This window comes from Mandrillus leucophaeus, unplaced genomic scaffold (assembly GCF_000951045.1).
Source record: "Mandrillus leucophaeus isolate KB7577 unplaced genomic scaffold, Mleu.le_1.0 Scaffold594, whole genome shotgun sequence".
NCBI lineage: Eukaryota > Metazoa > Chordata > Mammalia > Primates > Cercopithecidae > Mandrillus > Mandrillus leucophaeus.
In genome coordinates, this window is record NW_012106408.1 from 784,783 (window position 1) to 812,488 (window position 27,706).

Here is a 27,706-nt window from a genome sequence, read left to right on the forward strand (position 1 = left end):
ATATGAACTATAAATGCTTTCTTTCTTGTTTCATGGTTAATATTGGGATAATAAATATAAAAATAGAATGTTTTAATTTCCAAGGTATATTTTTTGAAAAAAATACTTTTACTTGTGACAATCATCTTGAATATTATTATTGTTTAGGTCACCAATATAATAAAACCAATATGGCAGTCAATAAATATTTCAAAAATTTTATCTTTTTAATTTTAAAAGCCCTTTTAATTCTCAAAAGTGTAATGATTTTGATAATAAATTAGAGTCAGCCAGATAGAATGAAATAAAAACTGGCACTGGAATTGTAGGTTAGATGGGCATAATATTGGACTAATGGATACATTGGGTATGTTGAGTATGAAATTTCCTCACCATATCTATACAAAAATCATACATTTGCAATATAAAAACTTAAGTTCAGAGCTCAGGAGGGAGGTAGAGGCTGGATACTGATCTAGAAGCTATCAGCTTAGAAGATGTGACCAAACTATGGGAGTATCTGAATCAAAACATGAAATGAAATGAAAAAGAAAAGTTGGCCAAGTCTGGAATTCGAGGATAACATTTCAGCCTCTAGGAAAAAAAAATAGGAATGATTAGGGAGAACACAGTAATATGAGTAACTATGATGAAACCAGGTTAAGTCAAGTCCTCTGATATATGGACATAAAACATAAACCAAGAAATAGAGTAGTAGCACAGGGATTAGAGCCTTGCCAAACACTGAAAGATGATAACACCAGGAGCGACTTGAGGTCGAGTCCCAGCCTTGAGATAAGGAAGGTGCCAATAACTTTATTTTTAAAAGATTTGGAAATCAGAGAACCAGAGTGAGGTCTAACTTCAAGCTCTAAGGTATTAGGCAAGAATTCGATTCCATCTTTTGAACAATTTTTAGAGAACAGAGCCAGATAGTGATTACACTGTAAGGTCACTTATTCTTCCTTCTTGCAGAATCCATGTGATGATAAACGACACAAAGACATCTGGTCCAGAGAGAAAACTTGTGACCACTTACCAAAATTTCTAGTAATTGGTCCACAAAAAACAGGTAAAAAGAGCCAATTGTGCTACTTATATCCTTTTTAAAAATATTTTATGAGATATATTGTTATATGGAGTTATCAGATTAGATTTTTCTTTGTGAAATATTTAGCTATCCATGCAAGTTTACTATTCGAACTGCTTTTCATCTCCATGAATCGCATTTATACCGTGAACCTCAAGAGGATCTTAATGTTGCCCACTAATTAGTCTTAAACACTAAAGTCTTCATGAATTTTAAAACTGTTCAACATACATGTCAAACTTGGAAAACTTTGAACTTATGTGTCACAGTTGTTGTACTTCATCTTTAAATTTTTACTTTTCTGGCTTTATTTAATTAATTTCTATAGCAATTTATAAAAACATGTTTTGGCTTGATTCAAACTATTTTATCTGGTACATCAGCCTTTGAATTGATTTTTGTTCAGAGCCACTGCCATGATTACTTTCAAATATTTTGCATGTGTGATTTTTTTTAAAAAATAATCATTAGGTATTAGCATGGTATGGACTTACTTTCCGAAACACTTGAAGTTCATCAGGTATTTTTTCCTTGGTATTTTCTCATGCACTGAAGGACAACTGCATAAGAATGCAGTAAAAGAGAATGAAAGTATTTCACCAACGAGATGACACTTTCAATTAGAATATTTTATACTTTCTTCAGTATGTGACAGCTTTATACACTTTGCTCATGTCCTGATTAATTAAAGTTTTTATTGAGTTGCTGTATTTTGAATTCACCACTTTGACTAGAAGAAGCATTTTCATCAGTGAGTGCACAAACCATAACAGAAAACAAACAGTCTCAATAAATAAGCCTGGCCCAGATGGAGATATTTGTAATACAAGTAAGTAGATCATTTTAAAAGTTGTGGGCAAAATTTCCAGACTATTAAATATTGGTTGTTGAAATCTTTTCTTCTTCTAGGAATATAAATTGTATTACAACAGTAAGTTAACACATGTGCAGGGAGGGGAAAGAGCAACACATATTTTCAGATAGATCACTTTTGTTGCTGCTTAAAATGTGCATTAATTTTCTACCAACTCCCTTACAGCATTCCTAACTCTGGAGTGACTACTAAAAATATAAAACAACCCTGTGTTGTAAAATTGTGTTAAAAATCTAATAGAAAGACATATCCCTTGTCATGTGTCATTGATGTTATTATATTTTAGTTCTATGAGAAAATTACAGCTTAGTAACTATAAATCTATTTTTCCTTCTTGTTGTTTGCATTCATAAAGACATTAAACTATACCTTTAGATTTTCATATTTGACCTACCAGTATGGAAATGATAAAGCTTTTAACTGGTTTTGGCTTTCCTAAGACAAACAAACAAATCAGATGTTAAAACAAAGGAATCAGATGGTAATAATCTTTCATAGGCTATGAAAATATTATTCTAATATAAAAATGGTTGTAGTATTCTTAAAATCCAATTGTAGAAGTCTGAAGTCATAGTTTGTTGTTCTTATTGCTTCAGTTGGCAAAACACCCAGTGCAGTCAGAGACTATAAATTCACTGCAGCGGAGGGTTCACAATTAAATGCTGTCAATCTGCCCTTAGATGCACAGTTGTCTTTCGATGACTTAAACGTGGCACATGCGTCTCTTACAATAAGCATGAGGTATAAAAGTGGTTCCCAAATTGCTATTTACTCAGTTGTTATGAGGTGAGAATGGAAAGACGTGATATTTCACTTTGCCATTGCTGAATCCTAGAAGAGACAGATTCCTGTGGGCTGAAATTGGGTCAGGGAATGAGGAAAGGGAGAAGAGAAACAGGCAGAGATGATAGACATAGACTCAGAGACTTTAGACTTAAGAGACTCAAAGTTCAAATCATAGTCCCTTGTGAGCCTTTGGACAGATATTCATCCTTCATCATTCAGAGTCAAATTCTGGTATTGTCAATGCAGAAGAGGATTCTAATAGGGTTACACTTAGCACAACAATTATAAGAGCATAATTCATTGGCCTTGGATCTTTCAGAAGATCAATGTTCACATTGTCAATATTAATGTCTCAGGATTTGTCTGGCTTATCTCGGTACATCAGAAATAAGGAGGAGTTGATTGTATACAAAATAGAATAGTTTCTATTAGTATAGGATTTTTTTCTCTTCTTCCGTGAAATATTTATATTAAAGAAATTGATATAAAATGAAATGAGGTAAAATAAATTGATAGAAAATGAATGTCTAGGATAGATGACAATTTAGGTGATAAGTTTTTAAATGTACTTTTTGAGGTAGTGGGCCCAGATTTTATGACTGATTATATGAATATCAAGCCACATTTTTTCTATTTCTATTTGAGAGTGCTTTCTCTCTCCTCCCTATCAGATGCCTCTTGATGTCCCTCAACATCCTGGAGGCATGAAGGTATAGAGTTCAGAACATAAAGGCTTTGACTTTCTGTAGGCCAGGGGAGATCTGGGTACAATTCTGTGACCATCAGGGTAATTAAACATTTCTACTTACTGCCGAGTGAGGCTATAAAGTATCTATATTTAGATAATCAACAACAACTAAAGAATATTTTTTATATGTGCCCTGCATTCATCTACATTTAATACCTTCACAGAATATTAAGCTATCAGTTTTCTCATTTGTCTTGTGTGTCTCAAATCTCTCTTTCTCTCCACCCCCCAATGAAAGTGTTATCTTAAAAAGTACTTAAAAAGAACACTTCTGGATTTCATGTTTCCTTCCAGCTTCTACTCTATTGCTAATTCATTTCCCTAGAACATTTTTTGGTTTTGCTCTTCTCATATTTTCTCCTTTTAAAACTCCTGTTATATTTAGGAGTAAACCAGATGAGCTTTTGAGGATGCCCCTCGTCCCTCATAACTATTAAATCTGTATTTTTCAGTGTGGTTGAGAGATTTCTCCTGTCTAAATTTTAGGATTCTAATTTAGTTCTTAACCAGTTCTGTCTCCTTCATTCTTTTAATCGAGTTTGTATAATTCGATTTCATACTTGTTATTCCTTAAAAGTCTTTTAAAATTGGTAATTACATCTCCTTAGGGCATTTATTAACTTTGCCATCTTATTTCACAGAGTCATTCATTATAGGTGTTTTAACATGTCTTCCATCAAGGTGGTTGGTCCCCATGGATCTGTTGTTACATTCTTTCCTTTAGCTACTCATTACTTCTTAGTGGCCATGTAAAGCTGTGAGGATCTAAAAGGGCGACAATGTCATTCATTAATACTCAAAGCGCAGTAGCCTTTGCTCATATGAGCTTAAGGTATATGTGAACAAAATGCCAATTATCTGCTGGTCTTCTCTACTTCCAGATTCCAGTTGCAATGATAGTTGTTCTGCCAGCCCACCTATGTAGCTTGTCTGCAGCTCTGCAGATATCTAACATCTAACATAAGGGCTAGGACATCTAACAAATGCTGCTCACTCCAATGTATCACAGAACACTTTACCTTTTCAAGAAGAAAAGTCTTGATTTATGAGAGTTATGATGACCCAGTCACTTCATGAGTTCTTTCTGCTATCACTGCCAGTCTCTGGCCTGGCTCTGAGGGAAATGAGGTTCAGAGATTACATTTGAGACTTCTGCAATGTGCACACAGGTGGTTTCTATCAGCTAGTCTGTTCCATCTAGTGCTCCAATTATCAGACTTGATTGTCATATTTTCCAGAGAAGTCACTGAAGCAGCCATCTTTTGAGAGTCCTACCTTCTTCTTTCAACCTTACTGTGTAACACTTATGTTTTTAAGGAACAGTATTACAATACATTTCCTCCCAGAATCTGTCACTGATTTCCCAAGTCTAAATCACCCATTTTCTCATATATTGGAAATATACTCTGGTCTTCTCTCATTATGGCACCTGTCACACTACATCACAATTACTTGTGTACTTGTCCAAGTCCACACATGGACTTTAAGTTCACTGAGGGTAGCAAATGGGTTTTCTTAATCAAGAGTTACTTCCGAACCATACACAGAGTAGCATGTCAACTTCTGTTGAATAGTTTGATTTCATTCATCTGAATTTCAATGCTAATTGAAGACCCACTAGTTAAGGTACTGTGCTTAACGATAAAGATGGAGACAGAGGGATCCATGCCTTTCATGCTTTAGCCACTCACCTGACTCCAGGAGGAAAGTTGAGCTGCATGACTTCCGCAGTGCCACACTACTGCATCATCATTCTGCTTCACTTCGGCCATATGTTAATATTAACTCAGGCATTTTGATAAACAGAATCATGTCAGACTAATAATAGAACACTTAGATTGTGACTGCATGGAATGCACCTAATAGATTTTAAGGAACTCATTTTGACACTGGAAAATAGTTGATTATTTTAATATTCCTTTTTGAGCAAAAATATGCTAAAATAATATTTTGTCTCTTATTGCCATATAACTTTTTGCCTTCTTTTTTTTTGTAATAGGAACAACTGCACTTTATTTATTTCTTCTAATGCATCCTTCAATCATCAGCAATCTCCCTAGTCCAAAGACATTTGAGGAAGTTCAGTTCTTTAATGGCAACAACTATCACAAGGGAATAGACTGGTAAGAAAAGTAACGAAAAATAAATTCCATTATTAACACATGCTCAATCACTGCAGAGCAATTACAGATGTATGTGTGGCATCTGCATAATTACAGGATAAATTTGTTATGCTCAATTCTACCACAGTGAATTAGAAATTAATTTATAATGATGATATGTTTAATCAGTGTTGCCTATAATGTGATTTGGACAGTGCAATAATGATAATATTTTTCTGCTAAATTAGTATGATTGAATAAAGAACATTATGGGATATATTTCATCAGAATTATTCATAAGGGTATTTAAAATTCTCTTTAAGCATAGCATTATTTAACTAATTTTTTTTCTGAACACATAATTTGTTTTCACAACAATGTTTGAGGCAACAAATAAATCAGTAGTTTGTTTTATTTTATAATTCGTGACATGTATCTTCATTAACCACATAAACCTGTAAGTTTTGTTATAATATAGGCTGATACTTGTCATGCAAATAATAACAGCACAGTTTCAAAACCATTATCAATTCTTGTCACACACGTACATAAAATAAATATTAAGTAACATGTGGTAAATTATGAAAAAAACAAAATCACAGTATTTCCCCTAAACTAAAATAGAATAAACCTGATATTGGAAATGATTTTCACTCTGGTGATTTTTTCTAGCTCTATCCCAATTTTTCAAGAAAACGTGGTCCTGAATTTAATTTCTAGTTCACAGGTAAATAAAGCAAATCTCACCTGAGGAAAATTCCCCTCAATGCACACATCTGCAGCATGTAAGTTTGTGTGTCATCATCATGCATGAACTTGTTTGCAATGAAAGACACATTTTTTTAAGGTACAGCTAGGATCAGGGTTGGGCAGGTGCAATACCGGTGAGCAGATCAAGTTTGCCATTGTGGTTAGAGATGTGTCAGCTCTGCATCTAGGAGATTATATCCTACCTTACTTTAAAAAGGCTAAATAACCTTTGGAATTGCATGCAGGTTATTAAAAGCAGAACGGCAATTTTCTCTGATCTGTGAGCCCAAATGGAACACAAATTGTTTAGCAGGAATATAGATGAGACTCTTCACCACTCCGCATTTGGGAAACATAATAACAAATGTCAAAGAGGGAAATAAGTGTCTTATATGAATTCTTAATTGCTCTCATTATTTATTTCTAGAACATTTGAGGGTGAGAGAAGTGATGAGCTGTAAGGAGGGTTACACACATAATTAAAGACTTGTACTGAATTAACCTCAGAACATATTGATTCCATAATCCGCACGCAGAGGAGCGTTCTGACAGCATATGGAGGAGGGAACCTACTGAGGCACCACAGGATCAACTGGCAGGAAATAGCCCCTTAATTACTCTAGATAGACTATACTGTGTTCACATTGCTACATATACTACAAATTATGAAGAAATTCAGAAGGAAGAGAACCGCCATGCCCTAAAATGGTTGGTATTTTATAGCTATTCAGACTTGCACATCTTTCTGTCTTGTGAACTTTAATCTCACTGAAGAATTTCTGCATTCAAATTTGCAAACATAAATTTACTATTTTTTAATATCAACTAAACAGTATAGTGTAATTTGCTGTTTGCCACGGGCAAATGGTATTTCTTGAATTGGCTTTTTATAGCACAGAACATCAGCCCAAATGTATAGTACTTTTCCTTTGACCCTTATTGGCCTACCTATTTCACCTCACTCCTTCCCACGCCCAAAATGGGTCATTAGAACAGGAATATTTTGGATTGTCTTCACATTCAATGTGTATATAATATTTATTATTTAAACTGTAACAGCATAATAATCAGAAATAGCTATAAATGAATATTAAAATGTTCCAATTATTTAACATTCAGAGTATGGCAAGAAAAATTATTTTCAGATTAATTAGTTGTCTTTCTCTGCCTTCAGGTATATGGACTTTTTCCCTACACCGTCCAATACTACAAGTGACTTTCTGTTTGAAAAGAGTGCTAATTACTTCCATTCGGAGGAAGCTCCCAAACGAGCTGCATCTCTTGTCCCCAAAGCCAAGATCATCGCCATCCTTATTGACCCCTCAGACAGGGCATACTCTTGGTACCAGGTATGGTCAGTAAAAAAATCTGCTAGAAGCATTTTGTTATAGCTTAAATGGAGGCAGTGACAAATAACCAGAATAGAACCCAAACATATGAAAAGTCAAGTATAAGAATTTCTGAACCCCAACCCCCCACCAAAAAAATATGAGAAATAAGGACTTTCAGGCATAAAATAATTATTTAAAAATCACACATCATCAAAGAATTAATAGATTTCCTAAGCTATATAAAATGTAGAATCTTGATTTATCAAAAGTTAACAAATTTAAAAGTCAGTATCTAGAGTAACAAATAAATGGTAAATGGCATAGTGCCTTTATTTTGTAAAAGTTTCCTCCAAGTTAATAAATAAATAAAATATCACAGTAGAAAAATGAGCAAAATGAACAAAAGGCACAGCTAAACAATCACACATACACAAAAAACTGTCCAACAATTTATGTGAAAAATAATCAACCCAATTGGACACCAGGTCTCACTCTATTACCCAGGCTGGCGTGCATTGGCATGATCATAGCTCACTGCAGCCTCTACCTCCTGGACTGAAGTGATCCTCCTGCCTCAGCCTCCCAAGTAACTGAGACTACAGGCACACACCACCACACCTGCCTATTTGTTTTATATTTTTTTTAGAGATGGGGTTTCACCATGTTGCCCAGGCTGGTCTTGAACTCCCGGGCTGAAGCAATCCACCAACCTCAGCCTCCCAAAATATTGGAACTACAGGCATGAGCCACCAAGTCCAGCCCATTCTTTTTTAATATCTTGACAACAATTGTGATGTTTTTCTATGCTGGCAAGAGAGTGATTACAAAGGTTCTCAAGTGTTCCAATAGAAGGTACACTTGGGATATTTTCTGAAAATTCATTTGGTAGTAGTTCCATAAAAGGGTATAAAGATCTTTCGGTGATGTGATTCCCCTTCTGTAATAGATCATAAGGGAAACTTCAAAAGGATGGACAAATATTTAGGAACATTGCAGTACTATCTACAAAAATAATAACAAGAGGAAAGTGTCCATCAATATAGATTTGTGTCATACTAAAATGGAATATTCTGCAGTAACATTTAACTATGGTTTTAATTAACAAAATAGTAGTTAAAAGTTGTTTGTCTAATGTGTAGATATTAAGTAATCCTGATGATATGTAATTAAACATTATCTAAATACTGTGAGGAAGTATGTAGAGGTGCTCTGAAAGCATGGCGTAAGAAAATAAACTTAAGACCTAAAACTGAAGGACAAGTACATATTCCCTGAGTGAGAATAGAAGGAAGGTGGAGTAGAGGATATAGTATATGTTAAATACATTGGATATAAAGAATCATGGCACATTTAAAAAGCTAAAAGAATTTCATGTGGCTTGTGGGAAAATCCTAGGTAGAGACCTATAGGACTCGAAGCTGAGAGGCAAACTAGGGCTAGAACCATTTGGCTGCTGCCATTTGTTGAGCAACTGAAAGCCTTTGAAAAACGGTAGCCAGTGTGTGACTACCAGATTTTCTCTTACAATACATCGAATTATCTGCTATTTGAAGAAACTGGAATAGGACAAATGACTCTTTGGAAAAATCACACTTGAGGCTATTGCAATAGACCTACTGAGATATGGAAGTGGTGTAGACAAAAATGTTAAGTAGAAGCTGAATGAAGAATAAGTATTCAGAGATATTTAAACATTAAAACCAAGAGAATTTGGTGAGAACATAGTGTCAGGGATGAAACAAATTTCCAATCTGGGCACCTAGATGATGGCCACACATTCCCATGAAAAAAGAATCATTGCAGTATATAGGAGGGGGTGGGGTGGGGTGGGAGGTGGGGACTAAAAAAGCGTAGATTATGATCATGGTGAATGAAACCCTTCATTATCAAAAGAACAGTAAAGTCACCTGACACTCTGGAAGAGGTCTAAGTTAGAGACAGATGTTTGTGAAGCAGAGGTATGAAGCCATGGCCATGTAAATGGTGAAATCACCTAAGGAAAGAATTTAGAGATGAAAAGTGCAGAGCAGGATGAGGCGCCAAGAAAGATAAGAAAATATAGCCAAAATAAAAGAAAAAAATATTCAGGAGTACAGTGGCACTGAATCGAAGGGAAGGGAGTACTGCTAGATGGAGGGGTGGCAACAATTCCAAAAACTGCTAAAAAATCAAACCGTTAGGCAAAGCGAAAGATGTGGAGGGAAGTGGAGCCCTTACCAAAAGAGTAAAAAAGAGCAAAGCCAGATAGATTTTGGTGAAGAAAGAAGTAACTAGGGGTGAAGAAATAGAGGCAGCACTTGCGAAAGACTCCAAAAACGTGATTTTGAAGGGGTAAAACAGGACACTGGTTTATTACATAGAAGTAGAAGTGGAATTGAGAAAACATCGTCTGTGGTAGTGGTGATTTGATAAGTCATTTCCAAAGAAAAAGAAAGGTTAAAGGCCCAGAGGAGAAAATAGGTAACTAACTCTGTGAAGATACAGGAAAGAATGACTATAGGAAATGGCTTAGATGGTGAGACCAGTGGCAGCCCTGCCTCCATTCCGAGTTCTTAACTTTTCTTGTGTTGGGATTCTTCCAACTGTCTGATGGTTCCTACGAGTGTTTCAAAAATATATTTTAAAAGCATGAAACTAAATATATATACAAAATAAACTGCTATGTTAATGTGAAATACTTTTTCAATCAGTAACAAACTTTTTAATTAAATCATTATATGGTAAGTTCTAATGATGAGTCTAGTACTATAATAACTTTGAAATAGTAGTGACCATAAGCAACATTTTGATATATCTAAGACACCGGTAATGGGATATAAAATAACTGATTTTTATTGGTGATAAAATCGCAACCACAGTACAATAAATACTGTGGCTGTTGTCTACATTCATTCCATTCAGTAATTACTGAAAACAAAAAGCTTTTTATTTGTTTGTTTTTGTTTTTGTTTTTTAATGGAGTCTGCCTCTATCGCCCAGGCTCGAGTGCAATGACGTGATCTTGCCTCACTGCAACCTCCCCCTTCCGGGTTCACGCCGTTCTCCTGCCTCAGCCTCCCAAGTAGCTGGGACTACGGCACCTGCCACCATGCCCGGCTAATTTTTTGTTTTTTTAGTAGAGACGGGTTTTCACCGTGTTTTGCCCAATCTCCTGACCTCGTGATCCGCCCGCCTCGGCCTCCTAAAGTGCTGGGATTACAGGCATGAGCCACCGCGCCCTGCACAAAGAGTATTTTTGTCGTTTTTCTTTTTTTTCTTTTGCTGATCCAAATCCATAGACACACTGTATTCTATCAACAGGCCTATGTTTAAGAATCCCTGGGTTGAAACTTAAGGGGTAGAAGAGGGGAAGAATGTAGACACTGGTAAATCCAAAGGCCTGAGATAGAAAAATTGAAGTGACTGTGATGGCCTCTCCTTCCTTTGATAAGCCTGGAATGAGTTAATCTGATGAAAAGACGGTGATAGTTTCAGGACATAGCAGTTTGAGAAGAGGAGAAAAAAGAGCATATGAAATCATCATACAGTGGTGGAATAAAGCTGATAACACAAATGTGAATTTGCCTACAGCAATGATGGCCTAATACAAGTTGGTAATCTTGAAGTTATGATGTTGACACTGTATTATATACCAAAATCCCAACGTTGTGAGTGCATTTTGTGTATGCACAAATTGAGTGCATATACAAATTAATATCAAAGTAAAGGATACTAAAAGGGAATTTTTGAAGGGTGTAGTAGGATAACAAGTAATTTCATTTCTTTCCTTCTTTTTCTTGATTTTTCAAAATTTCTTTAATAAAAAATGTATTACTGAAAACAAATACTGATGTATAGAAAAATGTGACATTGCAAACTGGAAGGCAAGTAGTTGGGATCTAAAACTTAGATTGGAAGCAAAATTTATAAACTACCATCAGAATTTATCTAATCCATGAGTCAGTATTTCCCACAAGGTACAAGAATTATGTCTTTCTCACTTTGTGAACACTCATTGCAAAGCAAGATAAACTTATTTTTTCAGTAGACCAAAAGCATTAAAATGTGAAGCCTTAAAGTTTTGAATTTAAGCAACTGAGGAAAACGTCGAACATTTCGCTAGCATGGTCACCACTTAGAGCAGATTTAAGTGAATCTTTTTTTTCACACAGATTAAACCAGTTCAATAAAAGCGAATCTTTATGATGTGTGTGCCTCTCTGAGCTTGCTTTTTCAAATAAATTCTTTGAACATACATACAGGTTTGAAAGGAATTATTTTTTCTGATAATACTTTTTTATTGCTGTATTGCAGTGAGTAGGGCCCCACACTGCTCCACATTTCAAAATAATGTAGCCTATTACTTAGCTAGTCCCGTCTATTCAGTAAATACCATAAATCCAAAGCTCAGCAGGTATAATTCAGAAACTCCTACAAATGTCACCTGCCACTGTAATTTCTACCCCACATTTCTATAATGGACCTCGCAGAGGAGCTATAGTGCTATTTTTCCATAAAATATGTCCCTTTGTGACTTCATGGTCATATTTTTATGCTAATCTACTTAGCTGCAGGAAATAAAGAAAAGTTGGTGCTAAACTGGCATAAGTCAATATAGAACAGATTAAGCACAGTTTCATATTATCACTGCTTAAGGTAGACATTTTAGCATTACTGTATTAAATATGTGTGTAGTGTGTTTCTTATTCTTTATTGAAATTATGTAATTTCTACACATTTTGTTAAAATGAGTTATATAATCTATATACTCAGCATAAGGTATACACATGTAAAAATATCAATAAATATACAACAGTGAGAGGACTTCAAAAGTGTGTGCCACTTATTAATTATTCTTTAACCATTCACCATTTCCTAATCACCTTTACTTTTCTAGTTATTTTTATTTCTAACTCGCACATAAGATCCATCACTCACACATAAGGCCAGCCATTACACAGTTATAAGCAGGGACCCGTATACTTCCACCTTTACCCTACGCTAGAATTTCTTCAAATTCACTTTCAGAAGTCTCACAACACTTATTCCCACACACCTCACCTACCTTTGCTCAAACTTACCTTAGATGATGAAGTCCTCTTAGTTTTCATGTGTGTTTGGTGTTTTGTTGTTGTTTTTTTTCTGATTCTCACAATCTTTCTCCTTACATTTTAGCTCAAAAGCTTCAACCATTGAAAACTCCTTTCATGCTGCAGTCAGAATTAATCACTTACTGATCTGGCTGTCACAGCAAGTAACTTCCACCTCTAATCAAATATGTCAAATATACAACTTTATTCCTATCTATTGTCTCCCACACTAGATCTGATTTCTTTGAAGAGAGTGGTTGTGTCTTACATCTTTTTATCTCCAGGATCTATCTCAGATCTTTGTTCTGGAAAGAAGCTTAAATAATGCTTGTTAAATTGTATTGACTGTTAAATTTATCTCTCACTGAGCTGGGCTGTCTCCTGTTTGACCAATGTGACTCAGGATTTGATACTGAAAAGTAGAAGTGAAGCAGTATTCGTAAATTAGCAGGTTTAGGTAGAAACCCATGTGAGAGCAAACAGAAAGGACCTTGGGTGACATCAATATGAATATGACACCTAAACAAGCATGAGAAATGGACAGCAGCTTTCTCTGTACCCATAGCACCTGCTACACAGGGGTGTTGGGAAAATGTGAGAATCTGAGGGAATGACTGTAATGAAATGATGGCCCAAGAAACATGTATGACTACTCTTAAAAAGACTGTTCTTGCAAAATCTAATTTTTTCATCAGGCTTGATTTGTCTGGTCTCTGACATCTTCTCATTCTTGATAATATCCATGAAGAAAATCCTCACATCCTATCTCTGCCTTGCACCTAACCACTTTAGACATATAACTACAAGTTTATGTGCATACCACTTGATATATAGTGAAGGCTTATACTTTAACTTACTTTAAAATAAGCAGTATGCCAATGGGTGTTCCAGTGTATGCAGTTGTCTTTCTATTTCATTTCGTTCATTTTTTTATTCTAAAATTAAGTATTTAATTTGTTATTTTTTGTGATGTAAAGGACACACACACACTTATACAAACACACCAAGCACACACATGCATGTGCTCACCTATACACATATGCATATCTACACAGGCATGGAAAAAACTAACTTTACAATTGACTTTCTTGTTAAAGCACCAACGATCACATGAAGATCCAGCTGCTCTGAGGTTCAATTTCTATGAAGTTATTTCAGCAGGACATTGGGCTCCATCTGACTTAAAAACTTTGCAGAGAAGATGCCTAGTACCTGGATGGTATGCAGTCCACATAGAAAGATGGCTAACTTACTTTGCTACTTCTCAGGTAATGTCCTGATATTACTTTCTTCTATTTATTTTATTATAATGTCCTGAAATTTTATATTTTATCATAATGTCCTGAAATTACTTTCTTGTGGTTATCATGATTGTGTTGCACTGATAAGCAGAAAATGTGAATGAACATTGCCACGGACGGTGATTTATAATCAGAGACAATTATAAGTAAGGAAGAAGTGTGCATTTTACATTTTTAATTTTATTAATACTATTAACATGATAAATATCTCTAAAACACATTCTTGCAATCTTCTTTTGAATAGTAGCTAGTCTCAGAGTGATAAGTTCTCCACAGGAGACATCACGTGATTTACAGGCGACAACTCTCAACTACCAGTACAACAGCCAGTTAGACAACAACTTTATGAAACACCACATGCATATAACTACATGATGTTTGTTCTGTATGGCCCTTATAAGGAAAGAAGGTCATTCACTAGGCTGCCAAATGGGGGGTGTTATAATGGCTACAGGAACATGAGATAGACCAAGAAATAAGGATTTGAAAAAAGGCATCCATATTTTTTTTTTGTATTGATTTTTTTTAAAAAAACTTTTCAGTTCTGGCGTAGGTGTGCAGAATATGCAGGTTTGTTACATAAGTATACATGTGCCATGGTAGTTCGCTGCACCCATCAATCCGTCATCTACATTAGATGTTTCTCCTAATGCTATCCCTCACCTTGCCCCACACCCCTGACAGGACACAGTGTGTGATGTTCCCCTCGCTGTGCCTATATGTTCTCATTGTTCATTTCCCACTTATAAGTGAGAACATGTGGTATTTGGTTTTCTGTTCCAGTGTTAGTTTGCTGACAATGATGGTTTCCAGCTTCATCCATATCCCTGCAAAGGACATGAACACATCCTTTTTTATGTCTGCATAGTATTCCATGGTATATGTGTGCCATATTTTCTTTATCCAGTCTAAAATTGGTGGGCATTGGGCTGGTTCCAAGTCTTTGCTATTGTGAATAGTGCTGCAATGAACATACATGTGCATGTGACTTTATATTAGAATGATTTATAATCTTTTAGGTATATACCCAGTAATGGGATTTCTGGGTCAAGTGCTAGCTCTGGCTCTAAATCCTTGAGGAATTGCCATACTGTCTTCCACAATGGTTAAACTAACTTATGCTCCACCAACAATGTAAAAGCGTTCCTATTTCTCCACATTCTCTCCAGCATCTGTTATTTCCTGACTTTTTAATGATCACCATTCTAACTGGCATGAGATGGTATCTCATTGTGGTTTTGATTTGCATTTCTCTAATAAATAGTGATGATAAGCTTTTTTCCATGTTTGTTGATCGCATAAATGTCTTCTTTTGAGAAGTGTCTGTTCATATCCTTTGCCACTTCTTGATGAGATTGTGTTTTTCTTGTAAATTTGTTTAAGTTCCTTGTGGATTCTGGATATTAGCCCTTTGTCAGATGGATAGATTGCAAAAATTTTCTCCCATTCTGGAGGTTGCCTGTTCACTCTGACGATAGTTTCTTTTGCTGCGCAGAAGCTCTTTAGTTTAATTAGATCCCATTTGTTAATTTTGGCTTTTGTTGCCGTTGCTTTGGGTGTTTTAGTCATGAAGTCTTTGCCCATTCCTATGTCCTGAGTGCTATTGCCTAGGTTTTCTTCTAGGATTTTCATGGTTTTAGGTCTTACACATAAATCTTTAATCCATCTTGAGTTAATTTTTGTATAAAGTGTAAGGAAGGGGTCCAGTTTCAATTTTTTGCATATGGCTAGCCAGTTTCCCCAACACCATTTATTAAATAGGGAATCCTTTCCTCATTGCTTGTTTTTGTCAGGTTTGTCAAAGATCAGATGGTTGTAGATGTGTGGTGTTATTTCTGAGGCCTCTGTTCTGTTTCATTGGTCCGTATATCTGTTTTGGTACCAGTACCATGTTTGTTTGGTTACTGTAGCCTTGTAGTATAGTTTGAAGTCAGGTAGCATGATGCCTTCAGCTTTGTTCTTTTTGCTTAGGATTGCCTTGGCTATACGGGCTCTTTTTTGGTTCCATATGAAACATCAACATCAACATAAAGTACCCCTACCCAAAACCCCATCCAAAGGTTGTCAGCTCCAAAGATCAAAGGTAGATAAATTCATGAAGATGAGGAAAAACCAGTACAAAAATGATGAAAATTTCAAAAAACAGAATGCCTCTTCTCCTCCAAATGATTGCAACTCCTCTCCAGCAAGGGCACAAAACTGGACACAGAATGAGATTGATGAATTGACAGAAATAGGCTTCAGAAGGTGGGTAATAACAAACTCCTATCAGCTAAAGGAACATGTTGTAACCCAATGCAAGGAAGTTAAGAACTTGATAAATATTACAGGAACTGCTAACTAGAATAACCAGTTTGGAGAGGAACCTAAATGGCCTAATGGAGCTGAAAAAATGCAGCATGAGAACTTTGTGAAGCATACACAAGTATCAATAGCCGAATCAATCAAGCAGAATAAAAGCTATCAGAGATTGAAGATCAACTTACGGAAATAAGGTGTGAAGACAAGATTAGAGAACAAAGAATAAAAAGGAATGAACGAAGCCCCCAAGAAATGTGGGACTATGTGAAAAGACCAAATCTACAATTGATTGGTGTACTTGAATGTGACAGGAAGAATGGAACGAAGTTGGAAAACACAATTCAGGATATTATCCAAGAGAACTTCCCCTACCTAGCAAGACAGGCCAACATTCAAATTCAGGAAATACAGAGATCATCACTAAGATACTCCATGAGAAGACCAACCTTAAGACACATAGTCGTCAGATTCTCCAAGGTTGAAATGAAGAAAAAAATGTTAAGGGCATCCAGAGAGAAAGGTCAGGTTACCTACAAAGGGAAGTCCATCAGACTAACAGCAGATCTCTGCAGAAACCCTATAAGCCAGAAGAGAGTGGGGACCAATATTCAACATCCTTAAAGAAAAGAATTTTCAAACAGAAAAAAGAATTTCATATTCAGCCACACTAAGTTTCATAAGCAAAAGAGAAATAAAATTATTTAATGAGAAGCAAACACTGAGGGATTTTGTCATCACCAGGCCTGCCTTACAAGAGCTCCTGATGGAAGCACTCAATATGGAAAGGAAAAACCTGCACCAGCCCTGCAAAAACACATCAAAATATAAAGACCAATGACACTATGAAGAAACTGTATTAACTAATGTACAAAATAACCAGCTAACATCATGATAACAGATTCAAATTCACACATAACAATATTAACCTTAAATGTAAATGGACTAAATGCCCCAATTCAAAGACACAGATTGACAAATCGGATAAATAGTCAAGGCCCATTGGTGTGCTGTATTCAGGAGACCCATCTCACATGCAAAGACACACATAGGCTTAAAATAAACTAATGGAGGAATATTTACAAAATAAATGGAAAGCCAAAAAAAAAAAAAAAAGAAAAATGCAGAGGTTGCAATCCTAGTCTCTGATAAAACAGACTTTAAACCATCAAAGATCCAAAAAGACAAAGAAGGACATTACATAATGGTAAAGGGATCAACACAACAAGAAGAGCTAACTGTCCTAAATATATATGCACCAAATACAGGTGCACCCAGATTCATATAACAAGTTCTTAGAGACCTACAGGACATTCAGACGCCCACAAAATAATGGTGGTTGACTTTAACACTGTACCGTCAATATTAGACAGAACAATGAGACAGAAAATTAACAAGGATATCCAGGAATTGAACTCAGCTCTGGATTAAGTGGACCTAATAGACATCTACAGAACTCTCCACTCCAAATCAACAGAATATACATTCTTCTCCGCACCATATAGCATGTATTCTAAAATTGACGACATAATTGGAAGTAAAACACTCCTCAGCAAGTGCGAAAGAATGGAAATCATAACAAACAGTCTCTCAGACTACAGTGCAATCAAATTACAACTCAAGATTAAGAAACTCACTCAAAACCGCACAACTACGTGGAAACTGAACAACCTACTCCTGGATGACTACTGGATAAATAACAAAATTAAGGCAGAAATAAAGAAATTCTTTGAAACAAATGAGAATAAAGAGACAACATACCAGAATCACTGGTACACAGGTAAAGCAGTGTTAAGAGGGAAATTTATACCACCAAATGACAACAACAGAAAGCTGGAAAGATCTAAAATCAACACTCTAACATCATAGTTAAAAGAACTAAAGAAGCAAGAGCAAACAAATTCAAAAGCTAGCAGAAGACAAGAAATAAGTAAAATTAGAAAATTAGAGCAGAACTGAAGGAGGTAGAGACACGAAAAACCCTTCAAAAAATCCATGAATCCAAGAGCTGGTTTTTTGAAAAGATTAAGAAAATATATGGACCACTAGCTAGACTAATGAAGAAGAAAAGAGAGAAGAATCAAATAGACACAATAAAAAATGATAAAGGGGATATTACCATTGATCCCACAGAAATACAACTATCATCAGAGAATACTATAAATGCCTCTGTGCAAATAAACTAGAAAATCTAGAAGAAATGGATAAATTCCTGGACACATACACCTTCCCAAGACTAAACCAGGAAGAAGTCAAATCCCTGAGTAGGCCAATAACAAGTTCTAAAATTGAGGCAGTAATTAATAGCCTACCACCAAAAATACCAAAAACAAAAAAACAAAAGACAGGATCAGACTGCTTCACAGCTGAATTCTACCAGAGGTACAAGGAGGGACTCCTCCCTAACTCATTTTATAAGGCCAGCATCATCCTGATATCAAAACCTGGCAGAGACATAATGAAAAAAGCATAATTTTACATTCTGTCTTCCAGCTCAGGGCAAGTTGAAACGCTAGTAGCTGGGCCTTACCATTGACCTTTTTCCAGTATTCTTTTTTCTTGGAGACGGAGTCTCGCTCCATCACCCAGGCTGGAGTGCAGTGGCGCGATCTTGGCTCACTGCAACCTTGGCCTCCTGGGTTCAAGCAATTCTCCTGTCTCAGCCTCCCAAGTAGCTGGGATAACAGGTGTCTGCCACCACACCTGGCTAATTTTTGTATTTTTAATGGAGACGGGGTTTCACCTTGTTGGTCAGGCTGGTCTCGAACTCCTGACCTCAAGTGATCCACCCGCCTGGGCCTCCCAAAGTGCTGAGATTACCAGTGTGAGCCACTGTGCCTGGTCTTTTTCAGTATTCCTTTGACAATTATGATATTCTAGGGCAGTGATCCAATGATCAGTAAGGCAGGGACCAACATTTCCCTTCTCCCTCTATCTTGTTTTTTTAAGATTAGATGAGTGATTTTCATTTGGATGACCACTATTTCTGAGCCCTAAGCTCCAGGGTTACTAATAGGAATTTGGTAGGCTGGATGATTATCTGATCACACAACAAATGGAAAATTATGTTTCTACTGAAGTACTAAATCAAGAAAGTGTCTATGTTTACTTCTGATTTACAAAAAGCAAGTTAAGGGCTATAACTTGATAATTCACAAGAAATGATGCCTATGGCAAACTTTATTGTTTATGTGGAAAGATGGAAGAATAATAAACATTCAAATGTATTCTAAGTAGGGCATATTTGCTTCCCATCCACACTGATCTAATTTATGAATGCCACACCAGGTAAAGGAAGGCATCACAGTCTATTCAATTTAATTTTGTTCTTCATAAAGTGATTATTTCTGACTTTACAGTTGCTAATTATTGATGGACAGCAGCTGAGATCTGACCCAGCTACTGTGATGGATGAAGTCCAGAAGTTTCTGGGAGTTACACCTCATTATAATTACTCCGAAGCACTAATGTGAGTCTATTGTCATGCTTGATTTCATTTGTATTATTTGCCATCATAAATTATCACTGGTAGATGTGTATATAACATCATTAATACTAGCTGGAATTTATACATCCTATGCTACCTACAAGCAATCAAAGGAATCTCCTCATCAATCATGCAGTGTTTCTCATTTATTTATTTATTTATTTATTTATTTATTTATTTATTTTAATTTTTTTTTTTTGAGACGGAGTCTCGCTCTGTCACCCAGGCTGGAGTGCGGTGGTGTGATCTTGGCTCACTGCAAACTCCGCCTCCCGGGTTCACGCCATTCTCCTGCCTCAGCCTCCCGAGTAACTGGGACTACAGGCGCCCACCACCATGCCCGGCTAATTTTTTGTATTTTTAGTAGAGATGGAGTTTCACCATGTTAGCCAGGATGGTCTTGATCTCCTGACCTCGTGATCCACCCACCTCGGCCTCCCAAAGTGCTGGGATTACAGGCGTGAGCCACCACGCCTGGCCATGTAGTGTTTCTCTTTTAAATACCAGAGATACTTTATTTTATAAAGTATATTTTATATTATTGTAAATTCTTCTTTTTGTGAGTTTTCCCTGCACCAGTTTGATTAAGTAAATTTTTTACTTGCCTACCTGTGCAGAAAGTGTCCTAGAAATTTAGGTTACAAAGGTGAAAATGATATTGTCTCCTTTTTCACATAATTTACAGTTTAGAAATGAAATGCAATATTTAGGGCAGAATTGGGAAATGAGTATATTCATGTTTTATTCTGTATTTATTGAATTATTTATAACCAAATATAATCATGTATACTGTTCCAGCTATTTATTGTTGCATGACAAACCATCCCAAAGCCTAGTGGCTTATAATGACCATTATTTTATTATGCTCATGGAATCTGTGGGTAGGAATTAGACAGGATACAGAAGGATGGCTTGTCTTTGCTCATGATGTTTAGAGCCACAGCCTGGAAGACTTGAATACCTGACTTTGACTCAGATGACTGGGACCTGAAATCATCTGGAGTCTCCTTCACTCACATCTCTGAATCCTGGACTGGCATGGCTCAAAGGCTGAGATCAGTTGGTTGGTGACTGTCCATGAGGCCTCCTGGATGACTTGGCTTCCTCACACTGTGGTGGCTGTGTTCCAAGAGGGAGCAATAAGTCAAGGGAGCATGTGGTCCAAGACAGCCAAGTCCTTCTCTAACCTAGACTTGCAAGTCACACAGTTTAACTTAGGCTATATTCTACTTGATATAATAGTCAGTAAAGCCAGTCTAAATCCAAGGGGAGAAAAACAAGACAGCACCTCTTGATGGGGTGGGGCAACATCACCAGTGGGAAAGAATGTGGGATGGGAGATATGATTGCTATCATCTTGGGAAAATAAAACCATGTATGTTTATAATTAAAAATGGGGAGAAATGTAAAAGAAGAAAAATGACAAACAAAAACAAGCAGCCAAAAGACACCTTAAAAGAGATTATACTTTACTCATAAAAGCCTCTCCCACAAAGTCTGATACACAACCTGTTAAATTTTAGATAAAATTCTAACAAGCGCAATTGTATAATTTCCCATTTCACAGCAGATTAGAATCAGCAATTAGACAATTAGAGAGGCTAACAGAGGAACAGGAAAAGCAGTAATAAGATTGGGTTGTTCCTTATCCACTAAAACAACCTTAATGAAGTTTTTACCTACACATGGAAATAACAACAACACAAGGCATATTCCTGTTAATTAAGTAAACGAAGCTTCCTATAATATGTTTGTATTAATAGTTACTGATGTTGGCCTTTTTTCCCTGCCTCTCAGCAGTAGTTGAGGTAATGTTTCTATCCTGTTTATGACAAATAGTTGCTTATGGTTCAATAAACCTGTAAAATTACACTTTTGAAGGAGAGATTACAAACAAGTACAAAATATATGGTTTTAATATGTCTCACACATCACAAAAAGTAATAACCATAGAATAAAAAAACTCAAACCACAACCAACTCATGTGCTAAAAGTTGCCTAACAGTTATATTGAGGAAGATTTTGCATGTTAATTTCACAATTTCATGCCTACTAAAGTAAAACCATAAAGCAATGAATTGATGTAACTTAGAGAGGATAAATGTCCTTTGTTAGACTTAAGGCATATGAAGTTGCCAGTGCAATAAATGAAACCAGTATAGCAAAATCATGTAGATTCAAGGTTATGACAACCCTATCTAAGAAAAAAAAATGACTTTCAGTATTCTGGATGGCTCTCCTTTCTCTGATTGTATTAAGCTGTGCCTCACAACAGCTACTGTGGAAAACAAGGAGAAACCACGGCCCATCCTGAGACCACGGCCCTACCTGAGAGCAAAGGAGATGCTCTCAGCATGTGTATAAATATGTTGGCTTTGCTGCCAGGGTTGTATTTTACCTTAATGCAGTTAAATATTCTCATCCTGAGGCAGAAAACAATGTTTAGGGGCACTGTTATGCCAACTTCCTCATCTCATTTTATACAGCACGCTGAATTGTCTTTCCTCTTGGGAAATTAATGAAAACAGGAGAAAGGACTGTGATAGGCAGAGAGCAGATTGAAAAGTCCAGGTTGGAAATGACTCTGTCTTTCTTTTATCCATTTAACTAGTGATGTATTTAATTTTAATTTACAACATGTACTAGGACAACTTGGACTGCAAGGTTCAGGTCTCTAATAATAGGTTGGGCAGGGAACTGTGAAGAAAACTTCCCTCTCCCCCTAAATGAATTCACATATGTGCAGAAGCAAATTGCAGGTGCACCAGTATTATAGGAATGGGCCCAGGGCAACAAAATATTCTGCAACTAATTAACTTTACATCCCAGTCAATTATGCTTCATCCTTCTAAAACATCTGCTGAGCAACAAAAATGCAAACCTTTTCGATGTTTTATGCATGCAGCAAGTCCCGTAGTAATGAACTTAAAATTTCCCTTCTTATTTGGTTCATTCTTCCGTTTTTCCTCTCCTGTTAGTCCTAAACAAAAATTCTTATATATTTGACTTTTAAAAAAGAATTAGGCCACACATCCTTTCTTTTGTAACTCAGTGCAGCTATGGGAGCAAAACAGCATTAGTTTTCTTTAAGAATATGGGTACCCGAATTATCTAACAGAGTATCTGCGTTCAACAAGAGAAATAAGAGGTTGTCTAATCTTCCACTTTATTTTTACACTTCTAATTTGTTTTTTGAAAAGTGTAAGCATTTTGAACTATAAAAAATGCGATATTTTCTGAATTGAAAGCTTTAATTCACGTTTATATTCACAGAACTATACCTACATTACATTCAACCCCTTTAATGTATATCAGTGAATAATTTCACATAAATCTGTTAACATAACTTTGAAATCACCTCCATAAGTAAATAAAGTATCCTAAAGTTCATTTATATATGGGCTGTAATTTTAGTTATTGGTCTTTGATCTTTTATGGATTCATAGGTAAGCTAAGGAACTTAAGTTAAAAATTTAATGTAAAATTAAACTAAGGATCTATTTCTTTTTTTCATTAGAGTATAGCTACTTAAAATGCATAATAATATATATCTTCTTTCATCTCAGTTTAGCCTCTCTCAAATCAGCTAAATAAATATCTGGAAAAATGAATTAAATTAAATCAATGGGCATACAAAAATACATTTCCTTTATTCAATTGGTGAGGCTGTCTCACTGAAAATTCTGCATACAATTTGTAATCATTATATGTTTTATGTATTGTAGGTTTGATCCCCAAAAGGGTTTTTGGTGTCAATTACTGGAAGGAGGAAAGACAAAATGCCTTGGAAAAAGCAAAGGCCGAAAATATCCACCTATGGATCCAGAGGTAATATTTTCTTAATCTTTGAATTACTCTAGCAAAAATATTTGCAAACAGCTATTTCAAAACTAGTAACAAGAAATTTGCTTCCTTTCTTTCTCTGTTCTTTCTTTGCAATTAATAATTGTGTATACTTAGAGGATGATAGAGATAATTGATACATAGATAATAGATAGATAGATAGATAGATAGATAGATAGATAGATAGATAGATAGATATAGATTGATAGATAGGTATTAAGGATTAATATACATTCCTAGAAATTCTTTGCTGTTTGAATGCAATTCAAACATAAATATTTACTAAAAAGTGACTCATTTCCAAATGTAAAGCACTTAGTTTACTAAACAAGTGATTTTGGATAAAATATTAAAGCATCATTATTATGTATTCAATACAGATATTCAAGGCCTACATCACAGGTGGAACTGGACTAAGCAATGGAAAGAATACAAAGACAAAACAGTTGTGAACCCAGATTTATTACAGGATAAATAAATTAGTTATATCCACTGATTTGTAATAGGGACATAAAAACATAAAACAATGACAAACGAAACCAGAAAATGTCAGGAAAATATTTCAATAGAAGTGAGGATATGAGAAGAAACGCCTTATCTTGTAGAACAGGCTTGGAAAACCAGTCAGCAATTGGCTCAGCCAGGTATCATACATATTTCTCCTACGGCAAGGTGGGCAAAGGGCGATGCAGATGATTCATGGGTTACTATGGAAATAGATGTACCAGAAGGTCCTTAAGCTACATTTTTGAACTCAATAATTTCAAAAGGGTTTCAGAAATCACTTTAATCTACCAAGAAATAAATGTAATGTTCCCACTACTACTATAAACATCTTATCCAAAATGTGAAGTGTTTACAATCTGGTTTAAGGGAAGAAACATAATGAAATACCTGGTGAATGGTCCAAGATGAAATGTAGTTGTCTTAAATCCATTTTCACAGTATACACAAAAGTTGCTAAGGGAGTTTTATGTGGAAAAAGACCATTTGTGTTAAAATATTGAGGAGGGATTAAGAGAGATGGTGCAACTTGGACCAAACGGAAAACAATGAAGGAGCCATTGTTACCTATGCCAGCAACAGAAAAAGTGTTCATCTCTAATTTTATCAAACAGATGGAACGCTGCCAGTTGGGCTATAATATGAGATAAATGACACCCGGGAAGAAAGTCCAGTTGCAAATGTCCTGTTTTCCAGAAATCTGTGTAGATGAAAGATAACTATAGAACTAAAACCATTCATATGTTTTATATTTTTTTTAGCATTTCTCTAATAACGGCCCATCTCTGCAACATGATTAGAGACATGAGCATTGTAAAAAGGATCAGGTTTCAGAGACCTTATAATATTTTGGAAGCCTAAAGCTCTTAGTGACTAAAAAAATATATTTCAGCTCTGAGTAAATGTATAAAAATTGTGCATAATATTGCAAGTTATTGTTTGTAATAGTGAATTTTAGTTTTTATGATTATGCTCACATTTAATTTTTATATTATGAGCCAATTTTCAAAAAATGTATGTCAGTTTATCTATCTTACTTCTATAAATTTCATTCCTCATGAGGTCCTTATCTCATTTATCTCTAGTATTATACTCCTGTCATCGTTTTTTCTTTCTGTGTAGACTTCATATATCCCACAATGAATATGTGCTGTAATGACAGATAAGCCGCATAAGATACACCTGGTCCTGTTTCTATTTTGTAGCCACACATTCGCCAAATATTTTCAAAGGGTAAAAATAACTGATATTTGAGGAAAAATACAAGAAATATAATATGTTGTAGACACATATATTGTAGTAGATATATTCCTTAAGAAATATAGATTACAAAATATTGTTTGATGAAACGAAGAGCTTTTTTCAAGTTCTTTTTTTTTTCTTTCCAGTCTAGAACTTTCCTCTCTAATTACTACCGAGATCATAACGTGGAACTATCCAAACTGCTACACAGACTGGGACAGCCTCTGCCATCATGGCTGAGACAGGAACTGCAGAAAGTGAGATAGCACTGGAGACAAGAACCAAGCCTCTCAAGATACTTTTAGTGTTAAAAAAAAAAAAAAAAAAAAATCCACAACCTTTATTCTTAAGCACTTGTGATTGTCAACAAAGAACTGTGTGAATAAATTTCCTTCAGCCTTTTTCATAAAATGAAAACTGTTATATATGCACGCATTGACAATTACTAGCATCAGTCCCTGTGTAAGCTTCTGGGAGATAATGTGGGGGTTTGTGGCATTATCCAGTTTCTAGTGTATAGATCATAGCACAACCCAGTTCCTATGTTAAGCATAAGGTTTCAGATACTCTATGTACGCCTGATAATCTGGATTATATACAAGTGACCAGTTAAAACGTTAAGGAAAAAATGAGTGAGGTATCTGTAAATGAGGTTAGTCGTAACTCAGTATTTGAAGTAAGGGCTAACATTTTCCCCTTGGGAATTTAAAAACAATTTTGCTTTTATTATGAGAAGGAATTATGTGACCCCATACTCTTATTGTGAGTAATTATTCTTTATTATATCAGCCCACATATTTTCTTTCTGCAGTGACTCCTCTCTATTAATTTCTTGACTTAGAGCTTCCCATGTGTTTTGTTTGTTTTCCTCCTGTAAGAGGGGACTGTCTGAGAGCTTCCATATTCACTGATATTATTTTATCTGGCAGCACATGCCTTTCCAATTGAATATGTCATTATGATTCCAGCAAAATCTGTTAAAGTTTTTGGGGAAAAAGAAGAGTATGAAGCTGCATAATACCACTATTAAGTCTAAGGCCATCTTTAAGTGGGTCCAGAAACTTACCATACTAATAATCTAGATATTTCCACCTTGACAATGATATAGTATTTATATATTTTTCACTATCTGAGGTAGAAATAAAGCTTTATTGATAAAATATGGAATGAAAACACCAAGGTGTGTTTGCATATATAGTGAGGTAGTGTGCCTTCTACATAGTATATGTCAATCTTTTTAAAGCATGAATTTTTTCATATATGCCAGTACATCTACTATTGTAGAAGATTATGTTTTTAATGCCTATTAAAAAAATAAGTATAATCCAAATCTTACCTCTTCAAACATCACTTATTCTCTAACCTAAACCCAATTTCTCAGCTACGCCACCCAAATATTAATTTCTGGAGAAGTAATGTTCTTTCTGTCTTAGAGTTATAGGTTATTTTCTTATTTGGAGGTTATTGTAAGGCTAGTTGCATTTTTATCTCATTTGTCAATGATGGTATATTGATATTTTGTTAAACTTTTCAGTAATACATGAAGGTAAAATTTCAACAGAACAGTAAATCAAACTGACTTTGGTAACATTACCCAACAACCTCTGCTTCCTCCAGAGTAATTTTTCTGTTGGCTGTAGATAATACTACTTTTTCTTGTAATTTGAGAAATTATGCTTGCAATAATATAATAGCAAATCAAAGATCTGTATTTTTCTGTATGTTGTTTGTTGTTGATTTTTAAGCAAACACATCAAATTTATGTGTCCTAATTGGGGTAGTCAGCATCCAACTTTACATTTATACTTCATTAAGATTGTTTGTTTTCCTGTTGTTTCTCAGCAAAAGGATCTTGACCCTCTTCAAAACATGTAAGGCTTTTCATGGATATGAATGTAAATCACATATACTTTTGTTGTTCCTCTCTGTTAACTGTGAGGCTCAATTCTCCACCTTATTATTGCATAAGTGAGTGTGTGCTTCACAGCATTTTATTACGCACACTGAAATCACAGTAACTGCATGTAGAGCTCTAACCTTTGATTGATTTATTCATTAGTTTCCTCCAATGTATAATTATTTCTTTTTAAAAATAGAGATTAACTTTTTTTCAAGTGGAATAAAAGTAATATTTATAGAACAAAGGGAAACTTTTTTACATCTCAAGTACAATCTATGTAACTCAAGGTTCTCCCACCCATCACCTGGCATTTAAAAGTGTAACTCATTTTATGCCATTTTCATTGTTTTCTAAATAATGTATACAATATCAGTTAGCTGTCTACAGATATCTGGGAGCAAA

The 27,706-nt window shown here is 35.4% G+C and overlaps 1 protein-coding gene across 1 annotated transcript in view; it reads left to right on the top strand.

Moving 5' to 3' along the window:
• NDST4 (N-deacetylase/N-sulfotransferase (heparan glucosaminyl) 4) overlaps positions 1-25,711 on the top strand; it is a 312,690-nt gene extending 286,979 nt beyond the window's left edge. Inside the window, exons 8-14 of the mRNA XM_011999457.1 lie at positions 955-1,051; positions 5,477-5,600; positions 7,504-7,678; positions 13,827-13,997; positions 19,688-19,797; positions 23,541-23,643; positions 25,551-25,711. Of these exons, the coding sequence (XP_011854847.1) occupies positions 955-1,051; positions 5,477-5,600; positions 7,504-7,678; positions 13,827-13,997; positions 19,688-19,797; positions 23,541-23,643; positions 25,551-25,670 (900 nt within the window). The 3' untranslated portion in view covers positions 25,671-25,711. The remainder of the gene's footprint in view (positions 1-954; positions 1,052-5,476; positions 5,601-7,503; positions 7,679-13,826; positions 13,998-19,687; positions 19,798-23,540; positions 23,644-25,550) is intronic.
• The last annotated feature ends 1,995 nt before the right edge of the window (positions 25,712-27,706 follow it).